This window comes from Salvelinus alpinus, chromosome 21, assembly GCF_045679555.1.
Source record: "Salvelinus alpinus chromosome 21, SLU_Salpinus.1, whole genome shotgun sequence".
Taxonomy (NCBI): Eukaryota; Metazoa; Chordata; class Actinopteri; order Salmoniformes; family Salmonidae; genus Salvelinus; species Salvelinus alpinus.
Window position 1 is genome coordinate 36473703 of NC_092106.1, and position 17525 is coordinate 36491227.

The following is a 17525-nucleotide window of genomic DNA, read 5'->3' on the forward strand; positions in this document are numbered from 1 at the left end:
TAATGCTAATACCTGTCGCTACTGCTTAGTTGAAGGACATTGGAAGAAATTGTCCTCTGCTTAAATCAAAACAGTCAGTTCAAGTTAAACCTGCTGTGATGGCAAGTCCTGTTACAGCCTCTGACCACCAGGGTGAGCTGTTTCAGCCACTAGTTGAGTTTGATTCTCAGTTTTCCCGCTGTGATTTTTCAGCCTTTATTTCAGATGGTGTAGTGTCCCTGGTAGATGGCAACCAGAATGTTAAAATCAAGATCCTAAGAGACACTGGAGCTTTAGATTCTTTTATTCTGGAATCTGTTTTGCCGTTCTCTAAAGAGTCTGATACTGGCCGTTGTGTAATGGTATGTGGTATGGGTTTAGTTCCATTCTCTTGTCCTTTACATGAAGTTACCCTAAAATGTGGTCTGGTAGAGGGTGATGTAGATGTTGGGGTTAGACCTCAGTTGCCAGTAGAGGGAGTGCACATGATTTTGGGGAATGACTTGGCAGGTAGTAAGGTGTGGGCAGATGGCAAATTAAACATCTGTAAGAAGCAACCTTCAGTGTCCCCTGCAAGGGAATCTCCGGATCAGAACTGTGTCTCCTGAGGTATTTCCAGTTTGTGTGGTTACCCGCGCAGCCTCTCGTAAGGAGATTGAGAGTAAGCCAGAAAGTCTTGAGTTGCCAGTCAAACTCCAGACAGAACAGTTGACTAGTTCTAGAGATTCATTGATGGTTGAGCAAAAAGCCGATACTACTTTGGCTGATCTGTTTGATAAAGTGGTTCCTGATTCAGTGGTGAGGAATAGTGCTCAGTGTTATTTTCTTCTTGATGGGCTGTTGGTCAGGAAATGGGTTCCACACTATGATCAGGGTCTAGGAGAACCAGTCTTTCAAATAGTTGTACCTACTACTTTGCGAAATAAAGTGTTGCAAACTTCACATGGTGATGTGGCAGGTCATATGGGTGTTCGTAAAACGTATGATCGTATACTTCGTTATTTTTTTCTGGCCACGTTTAAAGCGGGATGTATCTCAGTTTATTAAAACTTGTGATACGTGTCAGCGCACAAGCAAGCCAAATCAGGTTGTAAAGCCTGCACCGTTGTATCCAATACCAGCCGTAGGGCAACCTTTTGAGCATCTTATTATCGATTGTGTTGGGCCATTACCAAGGTCCAAGTCAGGTCATAGCTACTTATTAACTGTTATGTGTCAAGCAACCAGATATCCGGCAGCTTTTTCCTTGCGTACCATAACTTCAAAATCAGTAGTTAAAGCTTTAACTCAATTTATTTCAACATTTGGGATTCCAAAAACCATCCAGTCAGATCAGGGGTCTAACTTTACCTCTCATTTATTTGCTCAGGTTCTCAAACAGCTTAAAGTTAAACACAACAAGTCTACTGCGTTCCATGCCCAGAGCCAGGGAGCTTTGGAACGTTTTCATCAAACTTTAAAATCCTTGCTTCGTGCTTATTGTACGGAACTGTCTGCCGACTGGGAGGAGGGGTTACCTTGGCTGTTACTAGCTGCTCGTGAAGTAGTGCAGGAAAGCACAGGGTTTAGCCCAAATGACTTAGTGTTTGGCCATAAGGTGCGTGGGCCTTTAGCAGTGTTACAGGATGGTTGTTTGCCTGAGGAACCACCTCGGAACCTTATTGACTATGTAAATGGCTTTAGGTTGAAGTTGTATAGGGCTGGTGAACTAGCGAAAGAAAAACTAAAATGTTCTCAACGGAAAATGAAACTGAAATATGACGGACAGGCTGAGCTGCGTGAGTTTAGTCCCGGTGATCGGGTACTTGCTCTTCTGCCTCTTGTAAGTTCACCTTTTCAGGCAAAATACTGTGGTCCTTTCACTGTGTTGCGTAAAGTGTCAGATTTGAACTATCTTATTGAAACCCCTAGTCATAGGAAGTCCTCTAAATTATGCCATGTGAACCTGTTAAAATGTTATCACTCCCGTGATCTAAGCAAAGTTGAAGGCACTCCAGCAGTGAGGTCAGTGTTGACTGCTGCCCCAGTCCCTGCATCTTGTGGCTTTAATTTGGTGGAGGGGGGAGAAGAGGAAGTTAAAGTTTCAGATGAGGTCTTACAAGGACGGTTGAAAAACTCCCAGACTTTGCAAAACCTTGGGGTTTTGGTAGATCATTTAGACTCTGAGAAACGTGATGAATTGGTAGCTCTTATTAGAAACTACCCTGTTTTGTTTTCTGACACTCCATCGCAAACCCACTTAATTGAACATGATATAGACATCGGAGATGCTAAGCCTATCAAACAGAGATTTTATCGTGTGTCTGAGGAGAAGAGATTGAAACTGGAAACAGAGGTGCAGTATATGTTGGACAATGGTATTGCGGAGCCATGTTGTTCAAATTGGGCTTCACCCTGTCTATTGGTCAAAAAGTCTGATTCTACTTTCAGACCTTGCACTGATTATAGAAAAGTTAACAATGTTACTAAAGCAGACCTTTACCCTCTTCCTAGGATGGAGGACTGTATTGATCAAGTTGGGTCAGCAAAGTATGTTAGCAAATTTGATCTTTTAAAGGGATATTGGCAAGTACCCCTTACCAAAAGAGCTTGTGAGATTGCTGCCTTTATAACTCCATCTGGTTTGTTCTCTTATAAAGTGATGCCTTTCGGCTTGCGGAATGCTCCAGCCACCTTCCAGAGGCTAATGAATCGGGTGGTCTCAGGTCTGGAAGGGTGTGCCGTGTATTTGGACGACGTGGTCGTCTACTCAGACTCCTGGGAGGAGCATGTTCGGAGAGTGCAAGGCCTGTTTGAAAGACTGGTGTGGGCCAGGTTGACTATTAATTTGGCAAAATGTGAGTTTGCCAAAGCTACAGTCACATACCTAGGCAAGGTTGTGGGTCAGGGATTTGTCTGTCCCGTGGAAGCCAAGGTTCAGGCTGTGAGGCAGTTCCCACAGCCCTCTACAAAGAAAGAACTGATGCGCTTCCTGGGAATGGCGGGGTACTACCGTGCTTTTTGTAAAAACTTTTCGGTAGTAGTGTCCCCACTGACCAATCTGTTGAAGGCCAAGGCTGAATTTATCTGGTCCACCCAGTGTCAAGAGGCATTTGATGCAGTTAAGACTCTTTTGTGTTTGGCACCTGTGTTGGCAGCACCAAATTTTGGGAAACCTTTCAAATTGCAGGTAGACGCCAGTCAAATCGGTGCTGGGGCTGTGCTTCTCCAGGAGAATGACGACAAGGTTGAGTGTCCAGTCAGTTTCTTCTCCCGAAAATGTAATAAGTATCAGAAAAACTATTCTGTAATTGAGAAGGAGGCTTTAGGTCTCATTTGGGCTTTACAGCACTTCGAGGTCTATGTTGGTTCTGGTTTGACCCCTTTAACTGTGTTCACTGACCACAACCCACTTGTTTTTCTGAGGTCCCTGCAAAACCCAAACCAGCGCCTGATGCGTTGGGCTTTGTTCTTGCAACCTTTCAACCTTGATATTAGACACATTAGTGGTAAGGATAATATCATTGCTGATGCTCTGTCCCGTGCTCCTTTAACCTAGCTTGTATCTTTTCTCTGCTGACCCCTACGGGCTGTCTGCGCCTCTTTCCTCTTAAATTGCTCCTCAGGTACCAAGGCTGCTGAGTTTGAGGGGCGGACAGTCAGCTGGGGGCTACTGCTAGGAGCCGGGATTGGTATTTTTGTTGTTTATTTGTTTTTTGGGAAATTTGAATTATTTTGAATATGTTGGAGGAAGTTGGGTTGAGGGTGGGACCCTCATTTTAAGGAGGGGGGTGTCACGGCTCCTCCTCTGCAGTGCAGGGGGCGGTTCCTCCTGCAGGCAGAGGAGGGTCGTTAGTGATTGGAGCCACCTGGGCTCAGGGTATAAAACTGCTTACTAATCACCTCTCTCTCTCTCTCTCTCTGCTCCTCCAGGTATGCTCATGATTTGTTTGTTCCTTTGTCGTTTTGCCTAGTTTTCATTCAGTCATGTTCACACACACATATTCACGCATCCATGCACTTTACATACACCTTACATTATGATACTTCCACACCTCATTCCTTTTTCTTAGTTTAAGTTAATAGTTTATTGTAGAATAAAGAACCTTTTTTAATTGGCCTATACCTGTTGTTTGCGTCCCCTCATTTTTGTCACAGGCTCTGAGCCGGCTTGTGACACTACCTCCAGCAGAAAACTATTGCAGTTTTCCAATTGCTTGATCTGCTTTTTTGCCTCTGGCCATGACAAGTGGTTATTCTTGACTGGGGAAGCAGAGCCCACTGTATTCTTAGTTCCTACTCTACTCCACAGCCAGCCAGGAAGAGTTATGCAACTGCAGGATATACAGTAGACTAGAGAGCTTCGTCTGTCAATGGCCCTATAATGTTCTATTTCAGGACTATATCTTAATATATTTAGATGCATTTTTCATATGCATATAATTTGTTTATGGCTTAATGCAGATGTAGTTTTTTTATAGTGCTGCTATTCATTATTTTTTTTAAAACAGAAATCGTGTGTTCGGTTGGCGTTTTTATGTTTGTGATTTAAAATGCAAACTGATGCCAGAATATCACACAACCGCTCCCAGCACCTGTCACACACAGATAAGACCTGGGTTCAAGTACTATTTCAAATGTCTAATTTACTTTCAAATACATTCATACAAGTAAGTGTTCAGCTAGTTGAATATTTTAATGTATTTGGAAATACACTTGGAAAGTATTTTAAATACTCAAATAGACTAACTCAAATGCACTCCCATACATTTAACCCAGGTATTTCAAAATAGTATTTGAAATACACTACTGTTCAAAAGATGGGGGTCACTTAGAAATGTCCTTGTTTTCCATGAAAACTTACATGAAATGAGTAGCAAAATGAATAGGAAATAGTCAAGACGTTCACAAGGTTATACATAATGATTTTTAATTGAAATAATAATTGCGTCCTTCAAACTTTGCTTTTGTCAAAGAATTCTCCATTTGCAGCAATTACAGCCTTGTAGACCTTTGGCATTCCAGTTGTCAATTTGTTGAGGTAATCTGAAGAGATTTCATCCCATGCTTCCTGAAGCACCTCCCACAAGTTGGATTGGCTTGATGGGCACTTCTTACGTACCATACGGTCAAGCTGCTCCCACAACAGCTCAATAGGGTTGAGATCCGGTGACTGTGCCTGCCACTCCATTATAGACAGAATACCAGCTGACTGCTTCTTCCCTAAATAGTTCTTGCATAGTTTGGAGCTGTGCTTTGGGTCATTGTCCTGTTGTAGGAGGAAATTGGCTCCAATTAAGCTCCGTGCACAGGGAATGGCATGGCTTTGCAAAATGATAGCCTTCCTTCTTCAAGATCCGTTTTACCCTGTACACATCTTATACTTTACCACCCCCAGACCATCACATTGCCTCCACCATGCTTGACAGATGGCGTCAAGCACTCCTCCAGCATTTTTTCTGCATCTCACGAATGTTCTTCTTTGTGATCCGAACACCTCAAGCTTAGATTCGTCTGTCCATAACACTTTTTCCCGATCTTCCTCTGTCCAGTGTCTGTGTTCTTTTGCCCATCTTAATCTTTTCTTTTTATTGGTCAGTCTGAGATATGGCTTTTTCTTTGCAACTCTGTCTAGAAGGCCAGCATCCTGGAGTCGCCTCTTCACTGTTGACGTTGAGACTGGTGTTTTGCTGCCAGTTGAGGACTTGTGAGGCGTCTGTTTCTCAAACTGGACAGTAATGTACTTGTCCTCTTGCTCAGTTGTGCACCGGGGCCTCCCACTCCTCTTTCTATTCTGGTTAGAGCCAGTTTGCGCTGTTCTGTGAAGGGAGTAGTACACAACGTTGTACGAGATCTTCAGTTTCTTTGCAGTTTCTCGCATGGAATAGCCTTCATTTCTCAGAACAAGAATAGACTGACGAGTTTCAAAAGAAATGTATTTGTTTCTGGCCATTTTGAGCCTGTAATCGAACCCACAAATGCTGATGCTTCAGATACTCAACTAGTCTAAAGAAGGCCAGTGTTATTGCTTCTTTAATCAGAACAACAGTTTTCAGCTGCGCTAACATAATTGCAGAAGGGTTTTCTAATGATCAATTAGCCTTTTTAAAATGATTAACTTGGATTAGCTAACACAACGTGCCATTGGAACACAGGAGTGATGGTTGCTGATAATGGGCCTCTATACGCCTATGTAGATATTCCATATAAAATCTGCCGCTTCCAGCTACAATAGTCATTTACAACATTAGCAATGTCTACACTGTATTTCTGATCAATTTGATGTTATTTTAATGGACCAAAAATGAGCTTTTCCTTCAAAAACAAGGACATTTCTAAGTGACCCCAAACTTTTGAATGGTAGTGTGTTTGAAAATCCTGTCAATTTTTTTTTCAGACTATTTGTGTTTTCCAAATAACCATTCAAATACTCAAATAAAAGTACTTGTTTTCGGCTGTGTATTAGAAAATACTCAAATACACAAAGTCATTTTAAATACCAGATGCACGTATTTGGACGCAGGTCTGACAAACACACACTCGCACACACCTTAATTTGCTAGTGTTGTGCTGGGGAACATACAACGTGGGTTGCAGGTGCCTTTTGATATCTGGTAGTGTGGGCCTGGCTGCGAGGCAAGGCGGGGTGCGTGGATTAAAGTGTTTGGATTGGATGACTTCCTTGTCTGTGTATGGCTGGTAGTAACCTGGGAGATTTAGCGTAAGGTGTCAGGGTTGCCTGAGGTGGCCGTAACCCATAATCTCCTGCTTCACTCACAGGAAACCACAGAGTGGACCCATGATTAATCACACCACACACAGATGTATTCCTGTGTGTGTGTGTGTGTGTGTGTGGCCTCATCTCAGCAGCCTGCCAGTGCATCAACCATACTTGCTTCCAACACACATATGACATTCCTTTTGCAACACACTTTCTCTACCTTTAGACCAAACACTGTCCCTGACCCCTGTTATTAAACACACTTTAGACCAAACACTGTCCCTGACCCCTGTTATTAAACACACTTTAGACCAAACACTGTCCCTGACCCCTGTTATTAAACACACTTTAGACCAAACACTGTCCCTGACCCCTGTTATTAAACACACTTTAGACCAAACACTGTCCCTGACCCCTGTTATTAAACACACTTTAGACCAAACACTGTCCCTGACCCCTGTTATTAAACACACTTTAGACCAAACACTGTCCCTGACCCCTGTTATTAAACACACTTTAGACCAAACACTGTCCCTGACCCCTGTTATTAAACACACTTTAGACCAAACACTGTCCCTGACCCCTGTTATTAAACACACTTTAGACCAAACACTGTCCCTGACCCCTGTTATTAAACACACTTTAGACCAAACACTGTCCCTGACCCTGTTATTAAACACACTTTAGACCAAACACTGTCCCTGACCCCTGTTATTAAACACACTTTAGACCAAACACTGTCCCTGACCCCTGTTATTAAACACACTTTAGAACAAACACTGTCCCTGACCCCTGTTATTAAACACACTTTAGACCAAACACTGTCCCTGACCCCTGTTATTAAACACTCTTTAGACCAAACACTGTCCCTGACCCCTGTTATTAAACACACTTTAGACCAAACACTGTCCCTGACCCCTGTTATTAAACACACTTTAGACCAAACACTGTCCCTGACCCCTGTTATTAAACACACTTTAGACCAAACACTGTCCCTGACCCCTGTTATTAAACACACTTTAGGCCAAACACTGTCCCTGACCCCTGTAATTAAACACACTTTAGGCCAAACACTGTCCCTGACCCCTGTTATTAAACACACTTTAGACCAAACACTGTCCCTGACCCCTGTTATTAAACACACTTTAGACCAAACACTGTCCCTGACCCCTGTTATTAAACACACTTTAGACCAAACACTGTCCCTGACCCCTGTTATTAAACACACTTTAGACCAAACACTGTCCCTGACCCCTGTAATTAAACACACTTTAGGCCAAACACTGTCCCTGACCCCTGTAATTAAACACACTTTAGGCCAAACACTGTCCCTGACCCCTGTAATTAAACACACTTTAGACCAAACACTGTCCCTGACCCCTGTAATTAAACACACTTTAGACCAAACACTGTCCCACATGGATTACATGTGTTTGATACCCTTCAATTCACTCCATTCCAGCCAATATTATGAACTGTCCTCCCCTCAGTAGCCTCCTGTGCTTTAGACCAAACATTGTCATTGGCCCCTGTGGTTATACACACCTCTGCCTGTTACTGTACAGTAGGGCCCCATGGGGATGAACTGAAAACACACCTGGACCTGTAGACTAAATACAGCTGAGACTGTGGTCAAAACATGGCTGGGCCTCTTCCAAACACACCTGGACCTGTAGACTAAATACAGCTTAGACTGTGGTCAAAACATGGCTGGGCCTCTTCCAAACACACCTGGACCTGTAGAATAAATACAGCCGAGACTGTAGTCAAAACATGGCTTGGCCTCTTCCAAACACACCTGGACCTGTAGAATAAATACAGCCGAGACTGTGGTCAAAACATGGCTGGGCCTCTATTCCAAGGCTCTGTTTCAAATCCACTGGTTCAAAGCAGTTCTCACTCTTATGTCCCCTGTGTGTGTTTCTCTCTGCAGGACCAATCAGATGGTGAAGATCCTGTACTCCTTCGGAGTGTTTGTTAGCTTTGCCATCCAGTTCTTCGTCCCGGCGGAGATCATGATTCCCCCGGTCCAAGCGAGGCTAAGGAAGAGCTGGAGGGCACCCTGTGAGATGATCCTCAGAGGCCTGCTCGTCTGCCTCACCTGTGAGTACCTTCTTTCTGTCTATAGTATGTATGTATGTATGTATGTATGTATGTATGTATGTATATATACAGTGGGGAGAACAAGTATTTGATACACTGACGATTTTGCAGGTTTTCCTACTTACAAAGCATGTAAAGGTCTGTAATTTTTATCATAGGTACACTTCAACTGTGAGAGAAGGAATCTAAAACAAAAATCCAGAAAATCACATTGTATGATTTTTAAGTAATTAATTTGCATTTTATTGCATGACATAAGTATTTGATACATCAGAAAAGCAGAACTTAATATTTGGTACAGAAACCTTAGTTTGCAATTACAGAGATCATACGTTTCCTGTAGTTCTTGACCAGGTTTGCACACACTGCAGCAGGGATTTTGGCCCACTCCTCCATACAGACCTTCTCCAGATCCTTCAGGTTTTGGGGCTGTCGCTGGGCAATACGGACTTTCGGCTCCCTCCAAAGATTTTCTATTGGGTTCAGGTCTGGAGACTGGCAAGGCCACTCCAGGACCTTGAGATGCTTCTTACGGAGCCACTCCTTAGTTGCCCTGGCTGTGTGTTTCGGGTCGTTGTCATGCTGGAAGACCCAGCCACGACCCATCTTCAATGCTCTTACTGAGGGAAGGAGGTTGTTGGTCAAGATCTCGCGATACATGGCCCCATCCATCCTCCCCTCAATACGGTGCAGTCGTCCTGTCCCCTTTGCAGAAAAGCATCCCCAAAGAATGATGTTTCCACCTCCATGCTTCACGGTTGGGATGGTGTTCATGGGGTTGTACTCATCCTTCTTCTTCCTCCAAACACGGCGAGTGGAGTTTAGACCAAAAAGCTCTATTTTTGTCTCATCAGACCACATGACCTTCTCCCATTCCTCCTCTGGATCATCCAGATGGTCATTGGCAAACTTCAGACGGGCCTGGACATGCGCTGGCTTGAGCAGGGGGACCTTGCGTGCGCTGCAGGATTTTAATCCATGACGGCGTAGTGTGTTACTAATGGTTTTCTTTGAGACTGTGGTCCCAGCTCTCTTCAGGTCATTGACCAGGTCCTGCCGTGTAGTTCTGGGCTGATCCCTCACATTCCTCATGATCATTGATGCCCCACGAGGTGAGATCTTGCATGAAGCCCCAGACCGAGGGTGATTGACCGTCATCTTGAACTTCTTCCATTTTCTAATAATTGTGCCAACAGTTGTTGCCTTCTCACCAAGCTGCTTGCCTATTGTCCTGTAGCCCATCCCAGCCTTGTACAGGTCTACAATTTATCCCTGATGTCCTTACACAGCTCTCTGGTCTTGGCCATTGTGGAGAGGTTGGAGTCTGTTTGATTGAGTGTGTGGACAGGTGTCTTTTATACAGGTAACGAGTTCAAACAGGTGCAGTTAATACAGGTAATGAGTGGAGAACAGGAGGGCTTCTTAAAGAAAAACGAACAGGTCTGTGAGAGCCGGAATTCTTACTGGTTGGTAGGTGATCAAATACTTATGTCATGCAATAAAATGCAAATTAATTACTTAAAAATCATACAATGTGATTTTCTGGATTTTTGTTTTAGATTCCGTCTCTCACAGTTGAAGTGTACCTATGATAAAAATGACAGACCTCTACATGCTTTGTAAGTAGGAAAACCTGCAAAATCGGCAGTGTATCAAATACTTGTTCTCCCCACTGTATACACACAGTTGAAGTCGGAAGTTTACATACACTTAGGTTGGAGTCATTAAAACTCGCTTTTCAACCACTCCACAAATTACTTTTTAACAAACTATAGTTTTGGCTAGTCGGTTAGGACATGTACTTTGTGCATGACACAAGTAATTTTTCCAACAATTGTTTACAGACAGATTATTTCACTTATAATTCACTGTATCACAATTCCAGTGGGTCAGAAGTGTACATACACTAAGTTGACTGTGCCTTTAAACAGCTTAGAAAATGATGTCATGGCTTTAGAAGCTTCTGATAGGCTAAGTGACATAATTTGAGTTTATTGGAGGTGTACCTGTGGATGTGTTTCAAGGCCTACCTTCAAACTCAGTGCCTCTTTGCTTGACATCATGGGAAAATCAAAAGAAATCAGCCAAGACCTCAGAAAAAAATTGTAGACCTCCACAAGTCTGCTTCATTCTTGGGAGCAATTTCCAAACGCGTGAAGGTACCACATTCATCTCTACAAACAATAGTACGCAAGTATAAACACCATGGGACCACGCAGCCGTCATACATGTTCTGTCTCCTAGAAATGAACGTACTTTGGTGCGAAAAGTGCAAATCAATCCTAGAACAACAGCAAAGGACCTTGTGAAGATGCTGGAGGAAACATGTACAGCAGTATCTATATCCACTGTAAAACAAGTTCTATATCGACATAACCTGAAAGGCCGCTCAGCAAGGAAGAAGCCACTTCTCCAAAACCGCCATAAAAAAGCCATACTACGGTTTGCAACTGCACATGGGGACAAAGATCGTACTTTTCAAATGTGCTCTGGTCTGATGAAACAAAAATAGAACTGTTTGGCCATAATGACCATCGTTATGTTTGGAGGAAAAGGGGGAGGGTTGCAAGCCAAAGAACACCATCTCAACCGTGAAGCACAGGGTGGCAGCATCATGTTGTGGGGGTGCTTTGCTGCAGGAGGGAATGGTGCACTTCACAAAATAGATAGCATCATGAGGCGGGAAAATTATGTGGATATATTGAAGCAACATCTCAAGACATCAGTCAGAAAGTTAAAGCTTGGTCGCAAATGGGTCTTCTATATGGACAGTGATCCCAAGAATACTTCAAAAGTCCTTATTAAGCAAAATGGCTTAAGGACAACAAAGTCAAGGTAATGGAGTGGCCATCACAAAGCCCTGACCTCAATCCTTTAGAATATTTGTCAGCACAACTGAAAAAGCGTGTGCGAGCAAAGAGGCCTACAAACCTGACTCAGTTACACCAGCTCTGTCAGGAGAAATGGGCCAAAGTTCACCCAACTTATTGTGGGAAGCTTGTGGAAGGCTACCCGAGACGTTTGACCCAAGTTAAACAATTTAAAGGCAACGCTATGATGTGATGAAAGAAACAAAGATGAAATAAATCATTCTCTCTACTATTATTCTGAAATTTCACATTCTTAAAATAAAGTGGTGATCCTAACTGACCTAAGACAGGGAATTTTTATTAAATGTCAGGAATTGTGAAAAACAAACTTTAACTTCTTATGGGCAGGTGGGACGGTAGCATCCCACCTAGCCAATATCCGGTGAAATTGCAGAGCGCGAAATTGAAACTACAGAATTATAAATATTTTTCTTTCGTAATTTTCATAGAATCACAAGTGTAATACATCAAAATAAAGCTTGACTTCTTGTTAATCTAGCTGCTGTGTCAGATTTCAAAAAGGCTTTACGGCGATAGTACACCATGCGATTATCTGAGGACAGCGCCCCGCTAACAAAAGCATGAAAAACCTGTTTCAACCAGGCAGGTGCGCCACGAAAGTCAGAAATAGCGATATAATAAATGCCTTACCTTTGATGATATTCTTCTGTTGGCACTCCAAAAGGTCCCAGATACATCACAAATGGTCCTTTTGTTCGATAAAGTCCTTTTATATCCAAAAAAAGTCAGTATAGCTGGCGCGCTTCAGTCAATAATACACCCCGTTTCCCTCCATCAAAATGCATACAAAAGGAATCCCATATGTTACTAATAAACTTTTCCAAACAAGTCAAACAATGTTTATAATCAAACCTTAGGTACCCTAATAAGTAAATAAACAATAAAATTTAAGACGGAGAATCGTTATTGTCTTTACCGGAGAAAAATACCAAAGAAACACTACAGCCAAAATGGGAGCCACCTAGAAAACTACAATTTCTGGCTAATTTTTTCCCAAAACCAGCCTACAACTCTTTCTAAAGAATGTTGAGATCTAGTGGAAGCCCTAGGAACTGCAATCTGGGAGAATGTCGCCTTATAATAAAAGTGACAGCCATTGAAAACAATGGTAGGCCGATATTTTTTTTGGGGGGGATGGTTTGTCCTCGGGGTTTCGCCTGCCATATCAGTCCTGTTATACTCACAGACATTATTTTAACAGTTTTAGAAACTTTAGAGAGCTTTCTATCAAAATCTACCAACTATATGCATATCCTAGCTTCTGGGCCTGAATAACAGGCAGTTTACTTTGGGCACGCTTTTCACCCGGACGTGAAAATACTGCCCCCTACCCAAGAGAGGTTAAATGTATTTGGCTAAGGTGTATGTAAACTTCCGACTTCAACTGTGTATATATATATGTGTGTGTGTGTGTGTGTGTGTATATGGTGAACTGAATGACTGACTGCTTGTTTATCTGACCTGTGAGTACTTACATTGTATCTACTGTGTACTGATGGTGTATAACAGCTGTGAGTGAGTGGGATGATCCTAGACTTTTTTACATTTGCTACAAACTATGTCAAAGGAGATTATTTCTCTAGGGTTTGTGGGTAGCACAACTGCTTGTGTATCCATGTAACTGGGCTGTGAGAAACATCTGAGAATCTTGTCTGTGTCCTCTGTCTGATTTACAATGTGAGAGTGGTCTCATTTGATCGGACCTGGAATTAATCTCTTTGGCTGAGAATCATGAAAGACTTTTTACATATTTTTCCCTATGCAGGCAGGCAGACAGGCAGCCCCCAGATGTTGAATGAATGAACAAGCAGAAGATTGACTGCGAAATGGCTGGTTGTCATGGTGCTTTCAATTATCTCACTGTGTCTGAGTTGCACTCTTCAAAGACTTTTATGGTGTGTGTGTGTGTCTGTACGTACGGGGTGTTCTAGTGGGATACCCCAGGGAGAACCCAACCCAGGGAGGTACAGATGTAGCTCTTCCCCTCTTCATCTCAAAGTAAACACTGATGCCATTAGTTTCCCTCCTCCTCTTTATCTTAAAGTAAACACTGATGCCGTTAGTTTCCCTCCTCCTCTTTATCTTAAAGTAAACACTGATGCCATTAGTTTCCCTCCTCCTCTTTATCTTAAAGTAAACACTGATGCCATTAGTTTCCCTCCTCCTCTTTATCTTAAAGTAAACACTGATGCCATTAGTTTCCCTCTTTATCTCAAAGTAAACACTGATGCCGTTAGTTTTCCTCTTTATCTCAAAGTAAACACTAATGCCGTTAGTTTCCCTCCTCTTTATCTTAAAGTAAACACTGATGCCATTAGTTTCCCACCTCCTCTTTATCTTAAAGTAAACACTGATGCCATTAGTTTCCCTCCTCCTCTTTATCTTAAAGTAAACACTGATGCCATTAGTTTCCCTCTTTATCTCAAAGTAAACACTGATGCCGTTAGTTTCCCTCCTCCTCTTTATCTTAAAGTAAACACTGATGCCGTTAGTTTCCCTCTTTATCTCAAAGTAAACACTGATGCCGTTAGTTTTCCTCTTTATCTCAAAGTAAACACTGATGCCGTTAGTTTTCCTCTTTATCTCAAAGTAAACACTAATGCCGTTAGTTTCCCTCCTCTTTATCTTAAAGTAAACACTGATGTCGTTAGTTTCCCTCCTCCTCTTTATCTTAAAGTAAACACTGATGACGTTAGTTTCCCTCCTCTTTATCTTAAAGTAAACACTGATGCCATTAGTTTCCCTCCTCCTCTTTATCTTAAAGTAAACACTGATGCCATTAGTTTCCCTCCTCCTCTTTATCTCAAAGTAAACACTAATGCCGTTAGTTTTCCTCTTTATCTCAAAGTAAACACTAATGCCGTTAGTTTCCCTCCTCTTTATCTTAAAGTAAACACTGATGTCGTTAGTTTCCCCTCCTCCTCTTTATCTTAAAGTAAACACTGATGACGTTAGTTTCCCTCCTCTTTATCTTAAAGTAAACACTGATGTCGTTAGTTTCCCTCATCCTCTTCATCTCAAAGTAAACACTGATGTCGTTAGTTTCCCTCCTCCTCTTTATCTTAAAGTAAACACTAATGCCGTTAGTTTCCCTCCTCTTTATCTCAAAGTAAACACTAATGCCGTTAGTTTCCCTCCTCTTTATCTTAAAGTAAACACTGATGTCGTTAGTTTCCCTCATCCTCTTTATCTTAAAGTAAACACTGATGCCGTTAGTTTCCCTCATCCTCTTTATCTTAAAGTAAACACTGATGTCGTTAGTTTCCCTCATCCTCTTCATCTCAAAGTAAACACTGATGTCGTTAGTTTCCCTCCTCCTCTTTATCTCAAAGTAAACACTGATGTCGTTAGTTTCCCTCATCCTCTTTATCTTAAAGTAAACTTTTATCTCCTCCTCTTTATCTTAAAGTAAACACTGATGCCGTTAGTTTCCCTCTTCATCTCAAAGTAAACACTGATGCCGTTAGTTTCCCTCCTCTTCATCTCAAAGTAAACACTGATGTCGTTAGTTTCCCTCCTCCTCTTTATCTTAAAGTAAACACTGATGTCGTTAGTTTCCCTCCTCCTCTTTATCTTAAAGTAAACACTGATGTCGTTAGTTTCCCTCATCTCTAAACACTGATGACGTTAGTTTCCCTTATCTTAAAGTAAACACTGATGTCGGTAGTTTCCCTCCTCTCCTCTTCATCTCAAAGTAAACACTGATGTCGTTAGTTTCCCTCCTCCTCTTTATCTTAAAGTAAACACTGATGCCGTTAGTTTCCCTCCTCTTCATCTCAAAGTAAACACTGATGCCGTTAGTTTCCCTCCTCTTCATCTTAAAGTAAACACTGATGTCGTTAGTTTCCCTCCTCCTCTTTATCTTAAAGTAAACACTGATGCCGTTAGTTTCCCTCCTCTTTATCTTAAAGTAAACACTGATGTCGTTAGTTTCCCTCCTCCTCTTTATCTTAAAGTAAACACTGATGCCGTTAGTTTCCCTCCTCTTCATCTCAAAGTAAACACTGATGCCGTTAGTTTCCCTCCTCTTCATCTCAAAGTAAACACTGATGCCGTTAGTTTCCCTCTTTATCTTAAAGTAAACACTGATGCCGTTAGTTTCCCTCCTCCTCTTTATCTTAAAGTAAACACTGATGTCGTTAGTTTCCCTCCTCCTCTTTATCTTAAAGTAAACACTGATGCCGTTAGTTTCCCTCCTCCTCTTTATCTTAAAGTAAACACTGATGACGTTAGTTTCCCTCCTCCTCTTCATCTTAAAGTAAACACTGATGACGTTAGTTTTCCTCCTCTTCATCTTAAAGTAAACACTGATGCCGGTAGTTTCCTCCTCTTCATCTCAAAGTTAACTTTGATGCCGTTAGTTTGCTTCTTCCTCGTTTGTCTGAAATGATTAATTGGAAGAAGTTAAGTTAAAAGCTGGCTAACGGATGGAAGAATAATGAATAGCATGACTGCATAAAATAGGAAACTGCTGAGGAAGAGGTGGAGGATGAGGAGGAGAGCATTGGAAACAGATCCTCAGGATATGTCTGTCTGTCTGTCAACAGACACTACATACCAACTAATGTGGCCAGTTGGGCTTGCGCCTGCTAGGATAGGATACTACACTGTCAATGTGGGGAGGCCTGTTTGCCCAGTTCTATTTTAACAGACTCCATACTCTGCCTTGTAGTCACCAAGAGCCCTGTCCATGGTGCTGAACTGGCTGGGCAAATAGTTTGAGCCCTGTCCATGGTGCTGAACTGGCTGGGTGAATAGTTTGAGCCCTGTCCATGGTCCTGCTTTGGCTGGGTGAATAGTTAGAGTCCTGTCCATGGTGCTGAAATGGCTAGGTGGCGAGCTATAACCCTGTCCATGGTGCTGAACTGGCTGGGTAACTAGGCCTGGCTGAACAGACGATGCTGCCCATGGTAGACCTACCATAACCTTGACCAGAGGGTGGTTGGAAGTGAAATTTAGTGACAACTTAATGCAATGAACACAAGCATCAGCTTTGAAGCTTAACATGTATTAGCTTGTGTTGAAGGTGTCGAGTTTATAAATATATCCTAAAAAAGTAATTGATGAATTTATGTTGACGGAGGGGAAATTGAGGTCATATAGTATCTCTATTGTTTTGTCTTAATACCCATCTTTGGATAAATTGAATCAGCCGCTGAACCGTGGAGCCACCCAGAAGTGATATATACAGTTGAAGTCGGAAGTTTACATACACAAACTATACTTTTGGCAAGTCGGTTAGGACATCTACTTTGTGCATGACACAAGTCATTTTTCCAACAATTGTTTACAGACAGATTATTTCACTTATAATTCACTGTATCACAATTCCAGTGGGTCAGAAGTTTACATACACTAAGTTGACTGTGCCTTTAAACAGCTTGGAAAATTCCAGAAAATTATGTCATGCCTTTAGAAGCTTCTGATAGGCTAAGTGACATAATTTGAGTCAATTGGAGGTGTACCTGTCGATTTATTTCAAGGCCTACCTTCAACCCCAGTGCGTTTTTGCTTGACATCATGGGAAAATCAAAAGAAATCAGCCAAGACCACAGAAAAAATTGTTTACCTCCACAAGTCTGGTTCATCCTTGGGAGCAATTTCCAAACGCTTGAAGGTACCACGTTCATCTGTACAAACAATAGTACGCAAGTATAAGCACCATGGGACCAGGGGCCAACGCTCAGGAAGGAAACACGTTCTGTCTCCTAGAGATGAACATACTTTGGTACGAAAAGTGCAAATCAATCCCAGAACAACAGCAAAGGACCTTGTGAAGATGCTGGAGGAAACATGTACAAAACTATCTATATCCACAGTAAAACGAGTCCTATATCGACATAACCTGAAAG

General features: G+C 42.2%; 1 protein-coding gene across 6 annotated transcripts in view; it reads left to right on the forward strand.

Annotated features, from left to right (window-relative positions):
- Positions 1-17525, forward strand: part of slc36a4 (solute carrier family 36 member 4) — a 224474-nt gene that overhangs the window by 64564 nt on the left and 142385 nt on the right. For all 6 annotated transcript variants that reach the window (XM_071357908.1, XM_071357905.1, XM_071357906.1 and 3 more), the window contains one exon: positions 8613-8782. In XM_071357908.1, the coding sequence (XP_071214009.1) occupies positions 8613-8782 (170 nt within the window). The remainder of the gene's footprint in view (positions 1-8612; positions 8783-17525) is intronic.